This window comes from Bos grunniens, chromosome 22 (genome assembly GCF_055505025.1).
Source record: "Bos grunniens cultivar Pamir isolate PY7600 chromosome 22, Bosgru_T2T1.0, whole genome shotgun sequence".
NCBI classification, from domain to species: Eukaryota; Metazoa; Chordata; class Mammalia; order Artiodactyla; family Bovidae; genus Bos; species Bos grunniens.
This window is the reverse complement of record NC_141186.1, coordinates 5,435,457-5,454,887: the sequence shown is the minus strand read 5'-3', so window position 1 is coordinate 5,454,887 and position 19,431 is coordinate 5,435,457. Positions and strand designations below refer to the sequence as shown.

At 47.5% G+C, this 19,431-nt stretch overlaps 1 protein-coding gene and 1 long non-coding RNA gene across 2 annotated transcripts in view; one reads left to right on the top strand and one right to left on the bottom strand.

The window, feature by feature from the left end:
• Nucleotides 1–19,431, bottom strand: part of TGFBR2 (transforming growth factor beta receptor 2) — a 92,858-nt gene that overhangs the window by 35,781 nt on the left and 37,646 nt on the right. Inside the window, exons 2-3 of the mRNA XM_086365629.1 lie at nt 18,777–18,945; nt 14,293–14,483 (exon numbers count right to left, since the gene is read on the bottom strand). Of these exons, the coding sequence (XP_086221755.1) occupies nt 14,293–14,483; nt 18,777–18,945 (360 nt within the window). The remainder of the gene's footprint in view (nt 1–14,292; nt 14,484–18,776; nt 18,946–19,431) is intronic.
• On the top strand, nt 3,837–7,662 carry LOC147347948 (uncharacterized). Its single transcript, XR_015150842.1, has 2 exons — nt 3,837–3,953; nt 4,567–7,662. It is a non-coding gene; the product is annotated as an uncharacterized LOC147347948 (long non-coding RNA).

The following is a 19,431-nucleotide window of genomic DNA, read 5'->3' as shown; positions in this document are numbered from 1 at the left end:
AATGGCCACTATCAAAAAAATCTACAAACAATAAATGCTGGAGAGGACGTGGAGAAAAGGGAACCATCCTACACTGTTGTTGGTGGGAATGTAAATTGGTAACAGCTACTATGGAGGACAGTATGGAGGTTTCTTAAAAACAAAGCTACCATACAATCGGGCAATCCCACTCCTAGGCATGTATCTGGAGAAATATGTTGTCCCATGTTCACTGCAGCACTGTTTACAATAGGCAAGACATGGAAGCCACCACAATGTCCATCAACAGATGAACAATAAAAGAAGACATGCCGTATATATGTGTGTGTGTGTGTGTGTGTGTGTGTGTGTGTGTGTGTGTGTAATAGAATATTACTCAGCCATTAAAAAGAATGAAATAATGCCATTTGCAGCAATACGGGTAGACCTGGAGGTGATCATACTAAGTGAAACAAGTTAGACAGAGAAAGACAAATTTTATATGATATCACTTCAGGTAGAATCTAAAAACTGATACAAATGAACAAATTAACAAAATAGGAACAGGCTCCAAGACTTCAAAAATAAACTTACAGTTACCAAAGGGGAAAGTGTGGGAGAGGGATAAATTAGGAATATAGGATTAGTAGGTACAAACAATTGATACTATATATAAAACAGGTAAACAATTAAGGACCATATAGCACAGGGAACTATATTCAATACCTTGTAATAATCTACAATGGAAAAGAATGTATGTGTGTGTATATATGTATATATAACTGAGCCACTCTGCTGCACACCTCAAACACCCACAGTACTGTAAATCAACCATACCTCAATTAAAAAAAAAAAAAAAGCAAGTAGAAGGCTATGGAGGGAGTCAGTCTGGATATACTAAGAGAAGAGAGGCAGGTGCTTTTTGTCTGTCTGGTTTGAATTCTGTTTTCCCAGAGGCAAAACTCAGTTTTACCACATATCTAGTGATGCTGGACCCAGTTATAATAAAGAAGATGTTGAAAGTGAACAAAAGGTGCCCACATCCCGTAAACATTTACTGGCTAAGTTCCAAGTGTGCTCACTCAACATACAAGGGAAGCATTACTGAGTCACAGCCCTGGGCCCTAGAGGACACGGATCCCTAGAGGAAAATATACAGGCCCTTGTAAAAAGCAAAGCAAACTGCCTCCTTATTCTGCGACATCCACATTCTGTTAGCTTTCCTCTGTTCTTGCCCCATCTCTCCCTTACACCCTCATCCATCATACTACATATATACTTTCTAATCCGGGAGTTACTATATATACATACTTTCTAACTTGGGAGTTCCAAAATTTTGTATATTTTCTCATCTTTAAAAATACTGACGGCATGGTACAAAAAGAATCTCCTGGAACGCTGCTATTCAGTGTATGCCCTCAGACCAGTGCAGTCAGCAGGCACTACCTGGGGACTTACGGAAACTCAGCACCTCAGCCCTGTGCTCCACTGCAGCAGCAGACCTGCGCATGACAGTCCTCTATGAGACTCACTTACACAGTCCAGCTTGAGAAGCACTGCTTCAGCGAACCGGAGAAGGCAATGGCACCCCACTCCAGTACTCTTGCCTGGAAAATCCCATGGATGGAGGATCCTGGCAGGCTGCAGTCCAGGGGGTCACTAAGAGTCGGACACGACTGAGCGACTTCACTTTCACTTTTCCCTTTCATGCACTGGAGAAGAAAATGGCAACCCACTCCAGTGTTCTTGCCTGGAGAATCCCAGGGATGGGGGAGCCTGGTGGGCTGCCATCTACCGGGTCGCACAGAGTCGGACACGACTGAAGTGACTTAGCAGCAGTAGCAGCTACAGTGAACATCCCTTGGGAGTCTGCCACAGACAGGACTTGTTGGCAAAGCCCTAGGACAACCATACTCTGCCAGCCACTGAGAAAATGGCCCATGAGAACGTTCTAGTAGAAAAACTGCAGGGGGAGTGCAGAGAGAGAGACAGATAATTCCCTATCCATCATCTCAAGAAAAAGTAAACAAATTCAGCCAAATAGTAAAAAACCACCTAAATTAAACAACAGAAGGCCAGGAGCTCATGCAGGGCTTAATTAAACTTCCAGCACGTGGACAGCACTGTGTGACGCTAGACAGACTTCGAGAATACTTTTTCCCCAAATGATGGAATTCTCTCCAGCCCATGTGATTGTTTTCTTCTAACTGTACATATTTCAAAAGTAAGCTTTTGCCTCCCTCCTCACATCCCACTCCACAGTCTCCATTATTTACTTCTTCCCTTCCTCTCTCCCCCGAAAAGGGCCTTTCAGGCAGTCTACTTCAGGATGACACCTCTTCAGAACACTCCTGAGAGGTGCAGAGGAAACCTGCCATAAAGGTAACCACAGCAGGACTTCATTCCTCTGTGAATCACCCCATACTCTACACCCTGACAGACATCTTAGGAGAAAGTCTTAACACTGGGTTATTCTAAAACACATTCTTTATAATCAGGCATGGGCTTCCCATAAGCCCACTTACCAGCTTTCCTGCTATTCTCTGAAGCAAAAGATGACACAATGACTCCCTCTTCTGTGGGATAGGAGTTCTCAAACTGTTGCTGGGCATTTAGCCCATTTCCCTAAATCATCTTTTTCAGGCTCAAAATCTCTATTTTCTTCAGTCACTCCTGAAAAGACCTATTTATCACACTCACATTTATCAGACCCTAAAATCTGCCCGCCCAGCAAGAAGCAGGCACCCCATATACACTGGGTCCTTTTTCTGAGTATAAAGTGATCTGTCCTCCGAAATCATTCTTGTTCCTCAAGATTCTCTGACGTTTCACCAGACCCAGCTCTACCACGTGGAATGCAGTAGCGCAGGACGCCCGCCGCTCTCAGCAAGGCGTGGAGACAACTCCTGGCCTGTATGCTCTTGCCTCCTTTTCACTCTCTTCACCAGCTCCCCAATTTCAGAATGACCTGAACTCACCTCTGAACCCGCTTTCTGATGCAGATGCGAAGCCCGCTTTCTGATACGCTGCTTACCTGCCATCACCTGTGTGAACTGACAGGCCTCGTCTCATACGTGTGTTTGGCTTAGTTTCCCAAGTGGTCATTTCAGGCAGGCAGAGCCCGGGTCGTCCCCGCCGGGAGCATTCCTGCCCCTGTGCTGCTCGTCCCTCCCGCAGGAGACAGAGCCAGGCTCTGCCCGCGACACGGACACCTCTCATGACCGTCTTTCCTCCACGGGCTGACCGCGCGTTCTGGAGCAGGATCTCCTCACCGCCTTGTCCAGGCGAGAGTCCTCCGGGCGCTCACTCAGCCTGGGCTGGGTGTAGGCCCCCTTCCCCGCTGCTGCCCCGATTCTCTCATTCTGTTCCTTGGCTGGAAAAGAACGGTCTGGGCCGTATCATCTACCCTGTCTCAGGGCCCTTCGCGTTTTCGGGAAACCTGAAGGTAGAGAGACGGGGCTGGAGTGACCCCACTATCTTCTCCAACAGGGAGGCCAGAAGGCTTTAGAAAAGCACATCAATTGTGCACATTACCAACGCCTGTCTCGTTACCAAAACACCGCCACCCCCTGCCTTCCCCCTGGCTCCGCCTGAAGCACGCTCTGGCTGGTTTTCGGCCCCCACCCCTGCCGTCTCTCCTCAGGGCTGCAGATGGACCTGCCCGGAATGTGTCATCTCACCGGTTCTGAGGTGCCCACCCAGGCCTCGTTCTGAAGTGCTTGCTTGTGGAGTGTGGTGAGCTTGGTGATAGCCTCCGTAAAGGCGTCCTGCTGTTCCCAGGGGAGGGGTGACCCAGGTGTGCGGCCTGCTGTTCTTCTGCTCCTCCAGCCTCAAGGGCTGAATCTGGCCACTTCCTGTGGTGGCTGCCACTCTAATTGTCCCCATCCTCTTTCAGGTTATATGGGGAACAGGATGAAAAATATAAATCCCTTTGGCAGAACAAACTGTCTTGAATTCAGTGGTTTCCAACACTGGCTGCATATTAGAATATCTTGGTGAGCTGGGTTTTTTGTTTTTTGTTTTAATCCTGACACCAGGCCCCAGACCAATTAAGTCCGAAACTGCAGGGCTAAGACCCAGTTAATGAGTCATTTTTTTAAAGCTTCTCAGGTGTTTCCAATGTGTAGCCAAGGCCGAGACCGACCTCAGCCTGACAGGAGGCTAGGATACAACCCCAGAAAAAAAGAAGTTGTGAAAAGAATTTTAATCACTGCTTGTAGGATCCATTGTTCCTGACACTGGAGCCAGCGACAGAGGTGTATATATATTTTTTAAAGTAGAGAAGCAAATATGTATTGTTTCTTTAAAAGTTAATATTAGCTTTTGTAAGGCATAATTATTGCTGTGAACATTGAAATTTTACATAATTAGCAACGAGCAAGAGTTATTTGAGGATCAGAAAAGGTTTTCCAAAAAACCAGTCAGCCAGATGTCCAACTAGAGGTAAATACAGCCTCTGGGGTTCAGAACGGGCGGAAATGAGGGTCAGTTTCCCAGTGGCTAGCTAACTCCAGTGTTTTTCCACTGGTGGGACATTGGGGTACTTGGAAAGGAGCAAACAGTCTCCTGGACCCTTTTCACCGTCACCCATCTGTGTGTTGTTTACAGAACACGAGGCGGCGGCTGTGAGAGGAGAGACTTGTAACAAGGCCAGCCCCACTGGCCCAAGCATCTCACTGGTCACTCACATCCAGGGGCTGGGATTCGAGACAGACTGTGTCCTTAATGGATTCCACTCGGCTGTGATTCACGTCAGAATGAGGCTCCAGGGTAGAAATATTCACAGCCGGCAACCACACATGGCCTCAAAGCATCTTTGTTTACTTTGCTGCTTAGGGAAAAGGGAAAAAAAACCTACAGAAGCCAGTTGCTTTGCCTAAAGACACTTCAAATACACGCTAAGCCTCACTGGACTGAGTCACCGTACCCTCCGGCACGTACGATCTTTATCATCTCCTTCACCAGACAAGGGCTGTACTCGGGGATTCGGGGGGGGGGGGGGGTTGCTTCTAAGTCATTCATGACCCAAGACTCCTTCAGCACTGAGTCATCACCTCAAATAACTGATTTCTTTTCCCAGGAACGAGACGTGGAACTTCAATCCATAATTGTCTTTCTCATCTAACAACTTTTCTCCACCGGGTTTCCACACTTATATTTTTCCTTTTGCTTTGAGACCAGAAAGTAAATCTGCTTTGTTTTCCTTGAAACAAAAAGGCCCAGCTGGCGAGCCGGCTATTTTGAGTGGCGAGGGCGCGCTCACGGGCAGCAGCACACCCAGGGCCGCCCGGCACCAGCATTCTGCTGCTGCTGCTTTACCGGCAGAAACTCAGCACTTCCCCACGGAACCAGCCCCTGCATGCTGGAGCAGAAGGAACGCAAAGTGGGACTGGAGAGGAAGGAGGCAGCACGTCCCAGCGCTCCCTGCCTCACAAACCAAGACGCGTCCACAGAGCGCGCAAGGCGCGTGGTCCACACCCAGAGTGGGTCTGCTGGGTGGCGGGAAGCGACAGGATTAAGGTCACACAGGTCCACGGGGACCCAGCTGGCTGAGATGATCTGCTAGCAACTTAAACAGAGACAGGAAACCGCGTGTCTGATACTGTAAAAAAAAAAAGTCATCTGTCTTCCTGCCAGCTTTAGGCTTGCAAACCAAAGAGTCTGTTTTCATTTAAAAGAAACTCGACAACAATGAGAGGAGAGAAGGAGACTGTGGCTACCAGGAGCCCCTGCCCCTTGCGCTCGGCCTCTGGGGTACCTCGGGGCCTGCAGGCAGCTCGCGGGCGGCCGGCGGCACTCACGTCGCTGCGTGGAGGCTGCATCGCTGTTTAACCACATCTGGTGAACTCTGAGTCAGAGTGGTTTCTAGAGCCCCGGTTCCTAAGTTAATTAGATATAACTGATGTATTTACTGACAGTTCCATCCTATAAAAATATAAAATCTCATGCAACCTAGAGATAGATGCAGTCAGGGGAAAGGCCAAGAGAAATTAAGAATGGGAGCTGGAACCAAGACAAATGGACAGTAGATGTAGGAAAACTGGCAAACGGGTGATGTCAGTCCACAAAGTCCACGCCAACATACTTGCCAGAGCATGCCTCAAGCTTTTCTGGTAGTCAGCACTGTAGGGAGAAATACAGTAAAACATGATATCCACATCAGGGGCTGGCCCGAAGCCGTGTTTTGTAAATAAAGTTTTATTGGAACACAGCCGTGTCCAACTTGTTTACATACTGCCTGTGGCTGCAACAGAGACTCTCTGGCCTGTGAAGCCCCAAATAATCAGGAACTGGTCCTTTAGCAAAGAAGTTTGCTGATCCCTGCTCTATCTGAAGCTCTCTATGCTTCAAGCTGTCCTGAAGATCAGAAGCAAATATACCCTCAAGAAGGGAATAATCTTTCCAAGGCAGAGAGCTGAGAGAAATTTCTGCCGGCTTCCTCAGCAAGGTGACAATGCAGAGAATAGTTTCCTCAACAGCGTTCTTGACAGATTTCCTCTGATTCCCAGGGCTGCTGCTGATGATGGACAATACCTATACACGTATTGAAGGAATTTTCTGGAAGGAGAACGCAACACGACGTTGGTACAAAGCGTCTCACTCCTCTGGCTAAATCCAAAGATAAGATCCAAATGGATCAAAGAAAACAGCAGTGACTCTTTACAGCCAGAACGTATGGCATACTTGCTCTCTGCCAGGCCTTATTCTACGTTCCACACATGAATAAACATGTTTATCCTCACAGAAATCCTATTCAAAGTGAGCACTGTTTTCTATCCCCATGTTTCAGAGGGGAAAACTGAAACTGTTTCATCCAAGGACAAACCACTTATAAATGGCTTAGCTGGGATCTGAACCGAGAAAATCTCACTGGGGAGACCACGATCGTCTCAAAAGATGAGCATCCCACTAGTCATCATTTGTGAAGATCAGTCCTCTCACAAGCCCATGAACGATACAGTGTCTGGTTGAGCTGCCTGCCTCGGACTGGCTGAATGGGAAGTCTGGGTGCAGTTCAGTGACCAGGTGTATATCCACAGCCTTGCACGGGGTGAGGCAGTTGTTAACAAGCAACCCTCCCACCCCCGAACATGGGAGGTTGATGGTATTCCCTCAAAAACAGACCAAATTATCCAACTCTCCCATAGACAAAAGGTGGAGACCCACCTGTGAAATCCTGGGAAATTTACATCACTCTCTAAAAACCCATTTCTTTGTGGGTAAAATGAAAAGTTTGGACGAGCTAACTGCATGGGCTTCATTTCAGCATAAAAAAAGTTATGACCCTAAAAAGGACTGAGATGACAAATGCTGGCAAGAACGTGAGGAGAAGGGAACCCCCTGCACTGTTGATGGGAATGTAAACTGGTGCAGTCACTGTGGAGAACAGTACGGAGGTTCCTCAAAACAAGAAAAACAGAATTTCCATTTGATCTAGCAATTCCACTCCTGGGTATTTATCCAAAGGAATAGAAACAGGATCTCAATGAGATACCTGTACTCCCATATTCACTGCAGCATCATTAATAATCAGCAAGACATGGAAGCAACCCACGTGTCCATTAAGGGATGCATGGATAAAGATGTGGTGTGTATATACAATGGAGTAGTATTCAGCCACAAAAAAGACGGGAATCCTGCCGTTTGTAACATTACAGATAGACTTTGAGGACATTATGCTAAATGAAATAAGCCAGACAGAAAGACAAATACCTCATGGTATAATTTACATGTGGAATCTTAAAAAAAAAAGCTAACTCATAAAAACAGAGAGAAAAATGGTTGCAGATTGCAGTGTTATAGTTAGTGCTTTTTAACCACATTAGAAATAAATTTAGGTCCAATTAAATCCAAGAATACACACATTTAACATAAGCAAAATAAATGTGAAAAAGTCAGCCAAACAAAAAACAATGGTGGTTGCCATGGACTGGAGGGTGGGGGAATAGGGAGAGGTTGTTAAAAGGGTACAAACTGTCAGCTCTAAGATGAGTGAGTACTGAGGATCTGGTGTAAAACACGGTGACTGCAGGTGATAACATTATTGTACAACTGAAATTTACTAAGAGAGTAGAACTTAAATGATCTCACACACAAGACAAATATGTGAGGTGATGGATATGTGAATTGCCTAGGTGGAGGGGTGGGGAGTGGAAATCCTTTCACAAAGTATATGTGTATCAAGTCACCGTGATGTACACTTTAAATACGTACAACTTTATTTGGTAAATATACCTGAGTAAATTTGAAAAATTGGTACAGTATGATGTCAAAAAAGTTATGCCTGTAGGACACAAAGCAGTGTGCCTGAACGCAGTCAGCACAGGCAGACGGGCCATACCAGGCTCCTACTCAGAGAGGAGAGAGGCCACTGCTACTGCTGCTCCAGGAATTTTCACAGCCTGGCTTCCGGGCATGCTGCACGCCAGTTAAGAAGGGGGTGGGCCTCAGGCCTTGAAACCAAACTTTTCAGAGTCCAGGCTTGAGGTTACTGCTAATGCCCTTTCCCGCCTGGCCAAGGGGCCTTTCCATTTCCAGAAGTTCAGCTCTAAGTCAGGAGGAGAATGAGATGGCCAGGGATCCAGCCACAGGGGCTGGAAGTAGGGCAGAGGCACGCCTCCTTCAACCTGCCATGAGTTACCTTCTTACCCCCGCAGATGAACATAATAGACACTTGAGGAGCAAAATGATGCAGGCGAACCCCTTTAATGCCTCTCTGCTCCTTGTCCATTCTAAAGGAGATCGGCCCTGGATTTCTGTGGAGGGAATAATGCTGAAGCTGAAACTCTAGTACTTTGTCCACCTCATGTGAAGAGTTGACTCATTGGAAAAGACTCTGATGCTGGGAGGCATTGGAGGCAGGAGGAGAAGGGGATGACAGAGGATGAGATGGCTGGATGGCATCACTGACTCGATGGACGTGAGTCTGAGTGAACTCCGGGAGTTGGTGATGGACAGGGAGGCCTGGCGTGCTGCAGTCCATGGGGTCGCAAAGAGTCGGACACGACTGAGCAACTGAACTGAACTCCTTGTCCAGGGTTCCTCAGGCTACCCAACAGCTCCCTTGGAGATCCAGTTCAGAACAGCATCTTGTGAAATGCATCCTGAAGGCATTCCTACATATCTTCCTGCTTTAGGCAATAGTATGGTTACAATTCCACAGAAAAAGTAACGTGAACATTATCATAAAAACCAAAGAAATATTCCTGAAAAGGCACCTCACCTTCTCTACGTGGAGCTCCATGCTGGCACAAAGTCTGTGGAGTACACACAAACACACACACAAATGTCTTCACTATCACTATGGAAAAACACTTCCATTTCATTGGGGAATTCTGTCACACGAAAGGACTCAGTAAACCTTACTTAGCTCATTTCTAAATGACCAGGTTTAAGATCAACTGTATCCTTCTTGGGTTGACTGATTAGTTTGGCAATGTTACCAAAACGTCCATCAACACATGAATGGATAAAGAGGTGGTACACATATATAAATGAGTTTTACTCATCCATAAAAAATAATGAATAATACCATTTGCAGCACCCTGGATGCAGAGTTCCAAAGAATAGCAAGGAGAGATAAGAAAGCCTTCCTCAGTGATCAATGCAAAGAAACAGAGGAAACCAACAGACTGAGAAAGACTAGAGATCTCTTCAAGAAAATTAGAGATACCAAGGGAACATTTCATGCAAAGATGGGCTCGAGAAAGGACAGAAATGGTATGGACCTAACAGAAGCAGAAGATATTAGAAGATATTAAGAAGAGGTGGCAAGAATACACAGAAGAACTGTACAAAAAAGATCTTCACGACCAAGATAATCACAATGGTTTGATCACTCACCTGGAGCCAGATATCCTGGAATGTGAAGTCAAGTGAGCCTTAGAAAGCATCACTATGAACAAAGCTAGTAGAGGAAATGGAATTCCAGTTGAGCTATTTCAAATCCTGGAAGATGATGCTGTGAAGGTGCTGCACTCAATACACCAGCAAATTTGGAAAACTCAGCAGTGGCCACAGGACTGGAAAAGGTCAGTTTTAATTCCAATCCCAAAGAAAGGCAATGCCAAAGAATGCTCAAACTACCACACAATTGCACTCATCTCACACGCTAGTAAAGTAATACTCAAAATTCTCCAAGCCAGGCTTCAGCAATATGTGAACCATGAACTTCCAGATCTTCAAGCTGGTTTTAGAAATGGCAGAGGAACCAGAGATCAGATTGACAACATCCGCTGGATCATGGAAAAAGGAAGAGAGCTCCAGAAAAATATCTATTTCTGTTTTATTGACTATGCCTAAGCCTTTGACTGTGTGGATCACAATAAACTGTGGAAAATTCTTCAAGAGATGGGAATACCAGATCACTTGACTTGCCTCTTGAGAAACCTATATGCAGGTCAGGAAGCAACAGTTAGAACTGGACATGGAACAACAGACTGGTTCCAAATAGGAAAAGGAGTATGTCAAGGCTGTATATTGTCACCCTGTTTATTTAACTTATATGCAGAGTACATCATAAGAAATGCTGGGCTGGAAGAAGCACAAGCTGGAATCAAGATTGCCCGGAGAAATATCAATAACCTCAGATATGCAGATGACACCACCCTTATGGCAGAAAGTGAGGAGGAATTAAAAAGCCTCTTGATGAAAGTGAAAGAGGAGAGTGAAAAAGTTGGCTTAAAGTTCAACATTCAGAAAACTAAGATCATGGCATCTGGTCCCATCACTTCATGGGAAATAGATGGGGAAACAGTGGAAACAGTGTCAGACTTTATTTTTCTGGGCTCCAAAATCACTGCAGATGGTGACTGCAGCCATGAAATTAAAAGACACTTACTCCTTGAAAGGAAAGTTATGACCTACCTAGATAGCATATTGAAAAGCAGAGACATTATTACTTTGCCAACAAAGGTCCGTCTAGTCAAGGCTATGGTTTTTCCAGTGGTCATGTATGGATGTGAGAGTTGGACTGTGAAGAAAGCTGAGCACTGAAGAATTGATGCTTTTGAACTGTGGTGTTGGAGAAGACTCTTGAGAGTCCCTTGGATAGCAAGGAGATCCAACCAGTCCATCCTAAAAGAGATCAGTCCTGGGTGTTCATTGGAAGGACTGATGGTGAAGCTGAAACTCCAATACTTTGGCCACCTCATGCAGAGTTGACTCATTGGAAAAGATTCTGATGCTGGGAGGGACTGGGGGCAGGAGGAGAAGGGGACGACAGAGTATGAGATGGCTGGATGGCATCACCAACTCGATGGACGTGAGTTTGAGTGAACTCTGGGATTTGGTGATGGACAGGGAGGCCTGGCCTGCTGCGATTCATGGGGTTGCAAAGAGTCGGACATGACTGAGTGACTGAACTAAACTGAACTGGATGGACCTAGAGATGGTCGTGCTAAGTCAGAAAGAGAAAGACAATACTGTATGAGATCACATATATGTGGAATCTAAAATATGACACAAATGAAGCTATCTATGGAACAGAAACATGAACACAGGCAACAGATTGGTGGTTGTCAAGGGAGAAGGGGTTGGGAGAGTATCGACTGGGAGGTCGGGATTAACAGACGTATGCTTTTATATACAGAACGGATAAACAACAAGGTCCTACCGTAGAGCACAGAGAACTGTATTCAATCCCCTACGATCAATCACAAAAGAATATATACAAAAGAATGTGTGGGGGGGGAGGGGGGGTGATTAACTGAGTCACTTTGCTATATAGCAGTAATTACTAATAACACATTGTAGGTCAATTATACTTCAATTTTTTAAGTTGTCATTGTTTAGTATAAAGAAGAGATAGTGGCAATAAGAGAAATCGATCCCAAAGTGTTCTAATACCTGATGTTGTAGGTGAGGAAAATATCTCACCATAGAGGAAAGACTTATTTTTAAGCATACTCCCTTGAGCATTTTAGAAGACTCTGAAATCACTCAGATATCTGAGTCATCAGCTGTGCTGGATTTCTTGAATTGTACAATGAGAAACTGCCTTTATGCTGATTATCTCACCTCACAAGGAAACAAACAGTCTGATAATGAATAAGAGGGAAAACATGAACGTGTGCCCATGATTATCACATGAGTTGAAATACACTGAAAACTGAAGTCATAAACACCTTAAGAGCTTACAGGAGTACACACACACACATATAAAATATATCCAATTTTCAAGCCATTTGTCAACTTTTGTCACCTTTGAAAGAAATAAATTCTTCCATTGTGGATAAGCCAGTATGCAAAAGGAGAGAAAAGTTTCACAGATGATAGTAAATATGAATGGATATTCCACTATTAGGGATTGATTCTTTTGGCTTAGCCTGGGCCTTCTTTTTAAAGGTGAAGTACTTGGGGAAGGTTAACAGGGTGAACCCGGTCACCAGGGTTGCCATGTTTTAGTGTGATTAAATCTAGTTGCAGCATGTCTCCTAACTTAAATTACATAAGGAAAAAACGAAATGGCATGGTTGGAGGAGGAACAAGTAGGAGAGGGGAGTGAATTTGAAAAGTGTTGTGCTAACGAAGTGCATATGCGCGCCTTGTACACTGAGAACTTCACTTGGACAGGAAGCTGAACAGGAAGGGAGGGAAACTGGCTAAAGGACACAGAGAAAGAGGGGCCTGCCCCGCCCACGGGCACCACAAAGCAGAGGCTCATCGTGCCCCGTAGCTGGCACACACACGGCAGAAGGGGTAGTGTGCCAGCCCAGCACCTGGGTTCCCAAAGGATTGTTTGTTGAATTGGACCTATGGAGGGCTAAAATAACTTTTCCTTATTCTGATTTACAATCCTAAAACCAAAAGAATATTAATTTCACTACTGCCTGGAAAAATTAAAAGACATAATCTCCAGTGTTGGAGAAAGTAGATGGAAATTCATATGCTTATGTATCTTTGAGGGAGGGGCATGAGAACAATTTAACAGAATTATCCAAATTTAAACTGTGCATATCTCTGATCCAGAAATTTCATTTCTAGAAGTCTCTCTTGCAGAAACATTAGCACAAATGTGTAAGATGTTTTTACTAAGATAGTCAGTGTACCACTAAGTGGAAAACTGGAGATATCTAAAACAATCTATCAACAAGGGAATGAATGGTTAAGTCACTTGTAGAAGATATGCCTATACAATTCTAGACAGCAATTAACAGGTTACAATACATCTATATATATTATCTTGTTTAGAAAAGGAATAAAAGTGGCTGAGTGAAAAAAAATTATCGCCAGGTAATATTTATAGTATGATTAACTATTTGCACTGAAAGATGGATGAGTGGGTACAATGAATGGATGGACAGATAGATGGATAGACAGATGGATGGGTGGGTGAATGTATGGACAGAATAACAGATGGATGGCCAGACAGATGGACGGATGAATAGACGGATGGATGAATAGACAGATGGACACATGGATGGACAGACGGATGGACAGATGGGACAGTGGACAGACAGTCGGATGGGCAGATGGAGGGAGGGAAGGTAAGTAGGAACGACAGAGGGAGAGAATAGGGAAAGAGCGGACGGAAGGAAGGCTAATATGGATGAAAGGCAGAGACGGGGGTGCATCCAACAGGCCATCGACACAGCTCATCTGCTGGGCCGGGCGGAAGGGAACAGGCGAAGGTCTTCCATTTTACAGTTGTTATATACTGTTGGATGGTCTGTATATTTGATAAGTGACATATACTAGCTTTGTCCTTAAAATCACTGAACATGTTTCTACACTGAAGGAAACGTGGGTGCCCTCCTTCCACACTGAGCCAGCTGCTGCACTTCCCCCGCGGGCACTGGCTGAGCTGGGCTCCGAGTGTGGGGTATCCTCACTGCCTCTGCACCGCAGTCCTCCTCAAAAGTGACAAAGGGTAAGTGCCCTTTAGACAAATCCACGGAGTGAGTGTGTGCACACGACCACTTGAGCTGACTCAAAGCACGGCTCTTCCCGAATCACACAGCTTCCGCTCACCGCTGGACCAGTCGTTCTCAAACTTGAGCGGCGTCAGAATCAGCCGGAAGGCTTGTTTAAACGCAGACTGCTGGACGTGCACCCAGAGTTTCCGGTTCCACGGCCAGGCTGGGGCCTGGAACCCACACTTCTTCAAGTTCTCAGGTGATGCCGCTGCTGCCTTTCCAGGCCCTGCACCTGGAGAACCTCGGTGAAGAATCATAATGTGGCTCCCAGGAGCCAGACTGGATACAGACCAGAGCCGACCCTGTCACCCCTTAAGCCCCTCTTTCCAGCAAGTAAGGGGGCCTGTGAGCCTGATCCCAGCACCAGCCGTGGAAGGACGTACCTGCGCCCGCAGACTGTTGGGAGAGGAACACTCACCTTCGGAGAAGATGATGTGGTCATTGCACTCTTCGGAGCTGCAGGAGCACATGAAGAAAGTCTCTCCGGACCCCTTTCTTTCCTTCATGATACACTTTGAAGAAGCAGCATCGTCCAGGACAAATCCATGGTAGGCAATCTTGGGGTCGTGGCAGACTGTCTCCAGCGTGATGTTCTCATCATTCTTCCTCCTGGGTGCAGAGAAGGCAGGTGAGTGTGACCCCAAGGAGGCGGTCTGGCCATGTCAACCTCAGGACGTCATCTCTAAGTGGCGCTGCCTCCCGTCACTTACAGTTCCATCTCTGACAGCTCGCCCAGCATCTCCCATGCCTTCCCACCCACTCCACTTTTCCCTTTGCTTATCTCAGAGCCCACTTAGGATCATAACATGAGGGTTGTCTCGGGGCCTAACTTGTTGGGAAAGTACACTCAAAGCCTTAATTCACTCATTCGATCATTAGAGGGAGAGTGTGGGGAAAAGGACATGGCTAGGTCCTGGGGGTGACTCTAAACCTTCCCTCCTGACTGCCCTGTGAGGCTCCCAACACATCCCTAGTTTGCTGGACAGAATCTAGCTAAGTTATTCTCAGGGAGTGTGTCTGGCAAAGAGGCTGCGGTTCTGCTCTTTTTGTTTGCTGGGCCCAGGGCTCCATGAGTGAGGGCACATCCCAGCCAGCAGCTGGTGGGGCTGGAGACAGAAGAAACTTCTAGATGAAGAACTGCGGTTTCCTGCACGAAGAAAGGGACGTGAGGGAAAATAAAGAGCAACGTGGGAAAGATCCACAAGGCATCCTTCCGTGCCAACACCATAAACCGAGTGTCCCTGTGCACCGCACGCTTGGAGCCCAGCTCAGCAGAGAGCCCGGAGGCTCCCCCACCAAAGTTTGCCATTTGCAGCAATGTGGACGGATTTGGTGGAAATGATGCTAAATGAAATAAGACACAGAAAGACAAGCACTGTATGATATCGCTTATATGTGGAATCTAAGAAACAACAGAACACAAGCAGATTCACAAAGAGAACAAATCAGTGAGGAGGTGGGGGGAGTGGGAGGCACAAACTTCTGGGTGTAAGGTACACTCAAGGATGGGAATATAGGAGTATTTTCTAATCATTGGAAATGGAGGGTAACCTTTAAAAACTGCATAAAAATTAAAAAATACTTTTGAAAAACACAGTAGAAAAAAATCCTCTCCTTAACCCCCAAGTTACTGGGAGGTCTTGACGAAAACAGTGGCCATGAAACAAGAGGCCCTCCTTACCCCATAGGCTGTGGGCTGTGGAGAGAGCTCAAGGGCTCTCGGGGGGAACACAGGTGGGTGAGCACACAGGTGTGTGCTCGTCTGTGTTGGGGGGGTCCGTGTTTGATTTTGGTAACAAAATGAAGGCACGCCGAGTCCCCCAGGCTCTCAGGGAAGGGCATGGTATTGCTCCTCTGCAAAGCTTCCAGAGGCCCTGGGATGGGACAAGGAAGAAACTGGGAGCTCGAAGAAAAGCCGCTCCAGAGCCCTGGGCCGGTTCTCTCTGAGCCCTCGCCTTCCACCGCCACTAATCGCAGAACTGGGACCGCAGGGAGGGGGCTCAACCCCAGTACCCGAGGCAAAACAGAAGCACAGTCACGGATGCAGAAAACACATGTGTGTTACCGGGGACTGCGTACACACGCTACTATACGTGACTGACACCAGCAAGGACCCGCTGAGTAGCACAGGGCCTCGACTCAGCGCTCTGTAATGACCTATACGGAGAAAGAATCTAAACGAGAGTGGGCATACATATATGGATATACGCAATCATGTATGGGCTTCCCTGTTAGCTCAGATGGTAAAGAAGCTGCCTGCAGTGCGGGAGGCCCAACTTCAGTCTCTGGGTCGAGAAGATCCCCTGGTGAAGGAAATGGCAGCCCACTCCAGTTTTCTTGCCTGCAAAACCCCATGGACAGAGGAGGCTGGCAGGCTACAGTCCATGGGGTCACAAAGGGTCAGAAGCTACTGAGAGACTTCACTTCCTTCACTACATATAGACATGCATAAAAAAAAAAAAAAAAAAAAACCTTGAGGCTCCGTAAGGTCCTTAAGGGCTTCCTCCACTCAGTGTTGTAACAGCGCCCCCCGGACAGACAGGGCCCACTGTGCAAAACATTTTGGATTCACTGAAGCACGGAAAGGAAAAATACAGGGAAATAAACACAGACTTCTTTGTCCTGCAACTGAAGAGACTGTCAATATCCATGACAAAAGAACCACAGTAATCAAATTAATATCGGTTCCAAAATATTTCTATCCTTGAAAAGGACTTAAGCATTTCACTTGGTGAGAGTGCACAACTGGCGTTAATTCAACAAATGAATGAATGAAAAGAAGACTGAAATGGATCTCAGAGAGCAGTCTTCTATTCCCCCGCCGGCTGCTTCTAACATAGACTTGTGTCTGAGTGTGAGGGCCCGGGCACACAGACTCTGAGGCTGTTAGAGCTCTGTGCAGGTGCTTTGGGGAAATGTCCCTTCAGGGGGCAAATCTGCACAGAGTGGGCAAGGGGTTCTCGATGAGGCCTCAGCTGCCCTCTGGGCACCTGGGGGTTGTGAGGGCCCATCGGAGCCGTCCCAAGTTGAGGCGATGTGGTCAAGCACTGGGGCCCCTGCACCAGCCAGTCCTAGGCGGCTGGTCCCTGGACGCAGAGCGACTCCAGCTTGGTAAGTGCAGGGGCGGGGCCCTCCCTGGAGGGCGGGGTGGGGGCACAGGAGAGCGCCCGCACTGGCACCCCCTCTCTTCACCTCTGGATGTGTCTTTCTGCAGACAGGCAGAAACAACATTCACTGTGCTTACTCTACATCTGAAACACAGAGGGGGCAGAGCGGCCCCCATGCTCCTACCTTCGGAGACAGCAAAGCATTGATTGCCAGGAGCGCGCGGTTCACATTCTATCCCCTGCACTTGGACTAGGGGTAGGGAAATGCCCCTGAATGAAAAAGTCTGCTTTTGGTGCAGAAGTTAAGTTCTCATCCCCAGTGGCTACGTAAGCAAAGGTGCGCAGAGAACAGACACGGAGGAGGAGCCTGGGGTCACCCGGTCGGGATCTGAAGCTTTCTGCCCTGAACCTGACCAGTGGTCACTCCCCGCCTCTTGACCTTGGTCTGATGCTTCCAGAGAAGGGCGCCTGCCCCACTGGCAGGAAACCATGACTGAGAGAACACCTCAGCTGACCTTGAGCTCAGGTGTGTCTGTCCATCCCCTTCGAAAAGCTGTGCGTCTCTCCAGCCTTGTAGGCTTCTGCACAACCATTTATTTACTGCACTTCCCACTCTAGAGCCCTTCCGCTCCCTCCGCAGAGCCCACGTCCTCTTTACTGGACTAACCTGGCTCCCTGCCCCTGCCAGCCCTCGGCTGGCATGCTTCTGGACCTCCCATCACACGTGTCCCTCTCCTCGAACACCACCTCTGTCAAAACCCTTTTGCAAAAGCAGGGCTCAGAGCTGGACACAATGCAGCTGGCAGGTAATGGCGAGCCACCATGACAGGTCTTGGCTGTGAACATTCCTTTAGCTCTTAAGAACCTGATTCATGCCCCGGTAGGTAGGGAAATGTGCCAGGCTCTCAGATCTATTGTCCAGGCTGAGGGCACATGGTCTGGAGAAAGTCTTTGGAGACTCCTGCTCAAAGGAGCAGGCAAAGATAACTGGGTGGATATTCTCATTTGCTAACAGCCAGGAGATACAGAGCTTACTTTAAAATACAACAGCTGATACATTGAAACCATCCATATAACTCTTCAGAATGTTACATTTCATCAACAAATGTATACTTTTTTTTAATATAAAATGAGGACTCTCTTAATTATCACTGTTTTTTTAATCTCTGGCTCATACCTCTAATTCATAATATGTGTTAATAACTACGTGCTAATCAAATGATTCCCACTGTGTGTGTGTTTGTGCGTGTACATAGCAAAAATGAGAGGATGAGGGAGGGAAGAAGAAAGAGAAAGAAAGGGAAAGGGAGGGAAGAGAGAATCTGCTCCCAGAGAAAGACGCAGAGTCTGGCCAGCGGTGGTATGCTGCGGTGGCCAGGCTTCTGACTACGGAACAGGTTATGTCCTGATGCCCTGAGTCGCTGCTCCATCTCTGACAAGTGTGTCCCTCTTGCAACAGCCCAGCATCCATCTCTGTGAGAGAGGGAGGAGTCCGCCTCAGAACAGAGCTCTGGGCATCACTGCAGGGTCCCCGGGGGGGGTCACTTAAGTGGATGGCAAGCAGCAAATCCCTCTCCTTGACGCAAGGAAGGGGTGTGTGTGTATTTGAAAGTGTACAGAGTATCTCGAGAAATTACACTGCGTAACTGAGAGAGAGGGTCTGAAGTGGGGGAAACGGGACAGATGCGGAAGAGACGAGACACGTGACTCCACATCCCACGAACATCCCATGAAGGTGCACGAACGCGCACTGCTTGTAAGGGGCGGAGGGAGCAGCATTGAGAGGCACCCTCACCAGACAGCCACGCAGACCTCCTCCGGCTTCTCGCAGATGGCCGTGATGCTGCAGTTGCTCCAGCAGGACTTCTGGTTGTCACAGGTGGACGACCGCACGTCGCAGAACTTACACAGCTGCGACAGCTTGATGGCGCCGTTGTGGTCAGTGACCATCATATCGCTGTTAACTGCAAAGAGAAGAGAGACGCACCACACGGTGAGCCAACACAGCCCACTACCAACGGAGTCCCGATACGACGCGATGCCAGATGAACCCGGGGCCACTAAGAATGAACGTGGAGAGAGGCTGCCAACACCTCCGCAGCAGAGGAGAAGGCTGTGATGGAAGCCAGCAAGGGGTGGGGTTGGCTGGGGGAGGCCTGGCAACTTCTTGCCTCTGTCAGCGACCATCGTAAGGCACTCCTTCCACCAAAACCTCCGCGCTCAATCTAGAGACAGACGGCAGGTCGGCCTACCACGTGGTACTGGGTGCTGCGGCACGTGCTCTTAAAGGAAGTGATAGTTTAGCTGGTGGGTGGAGATGAAAACAGACCAGGGCAGGGCAGTTCAAAAGCGAGGCAGGCACAGAGGGCGCGAGAGCCTGACGAGAGGGCGGCGGGCAGACCGGGGCCACGCAGAGCGCAGCTGCCGCATCTGCAAAGAGGGTCAGCCGG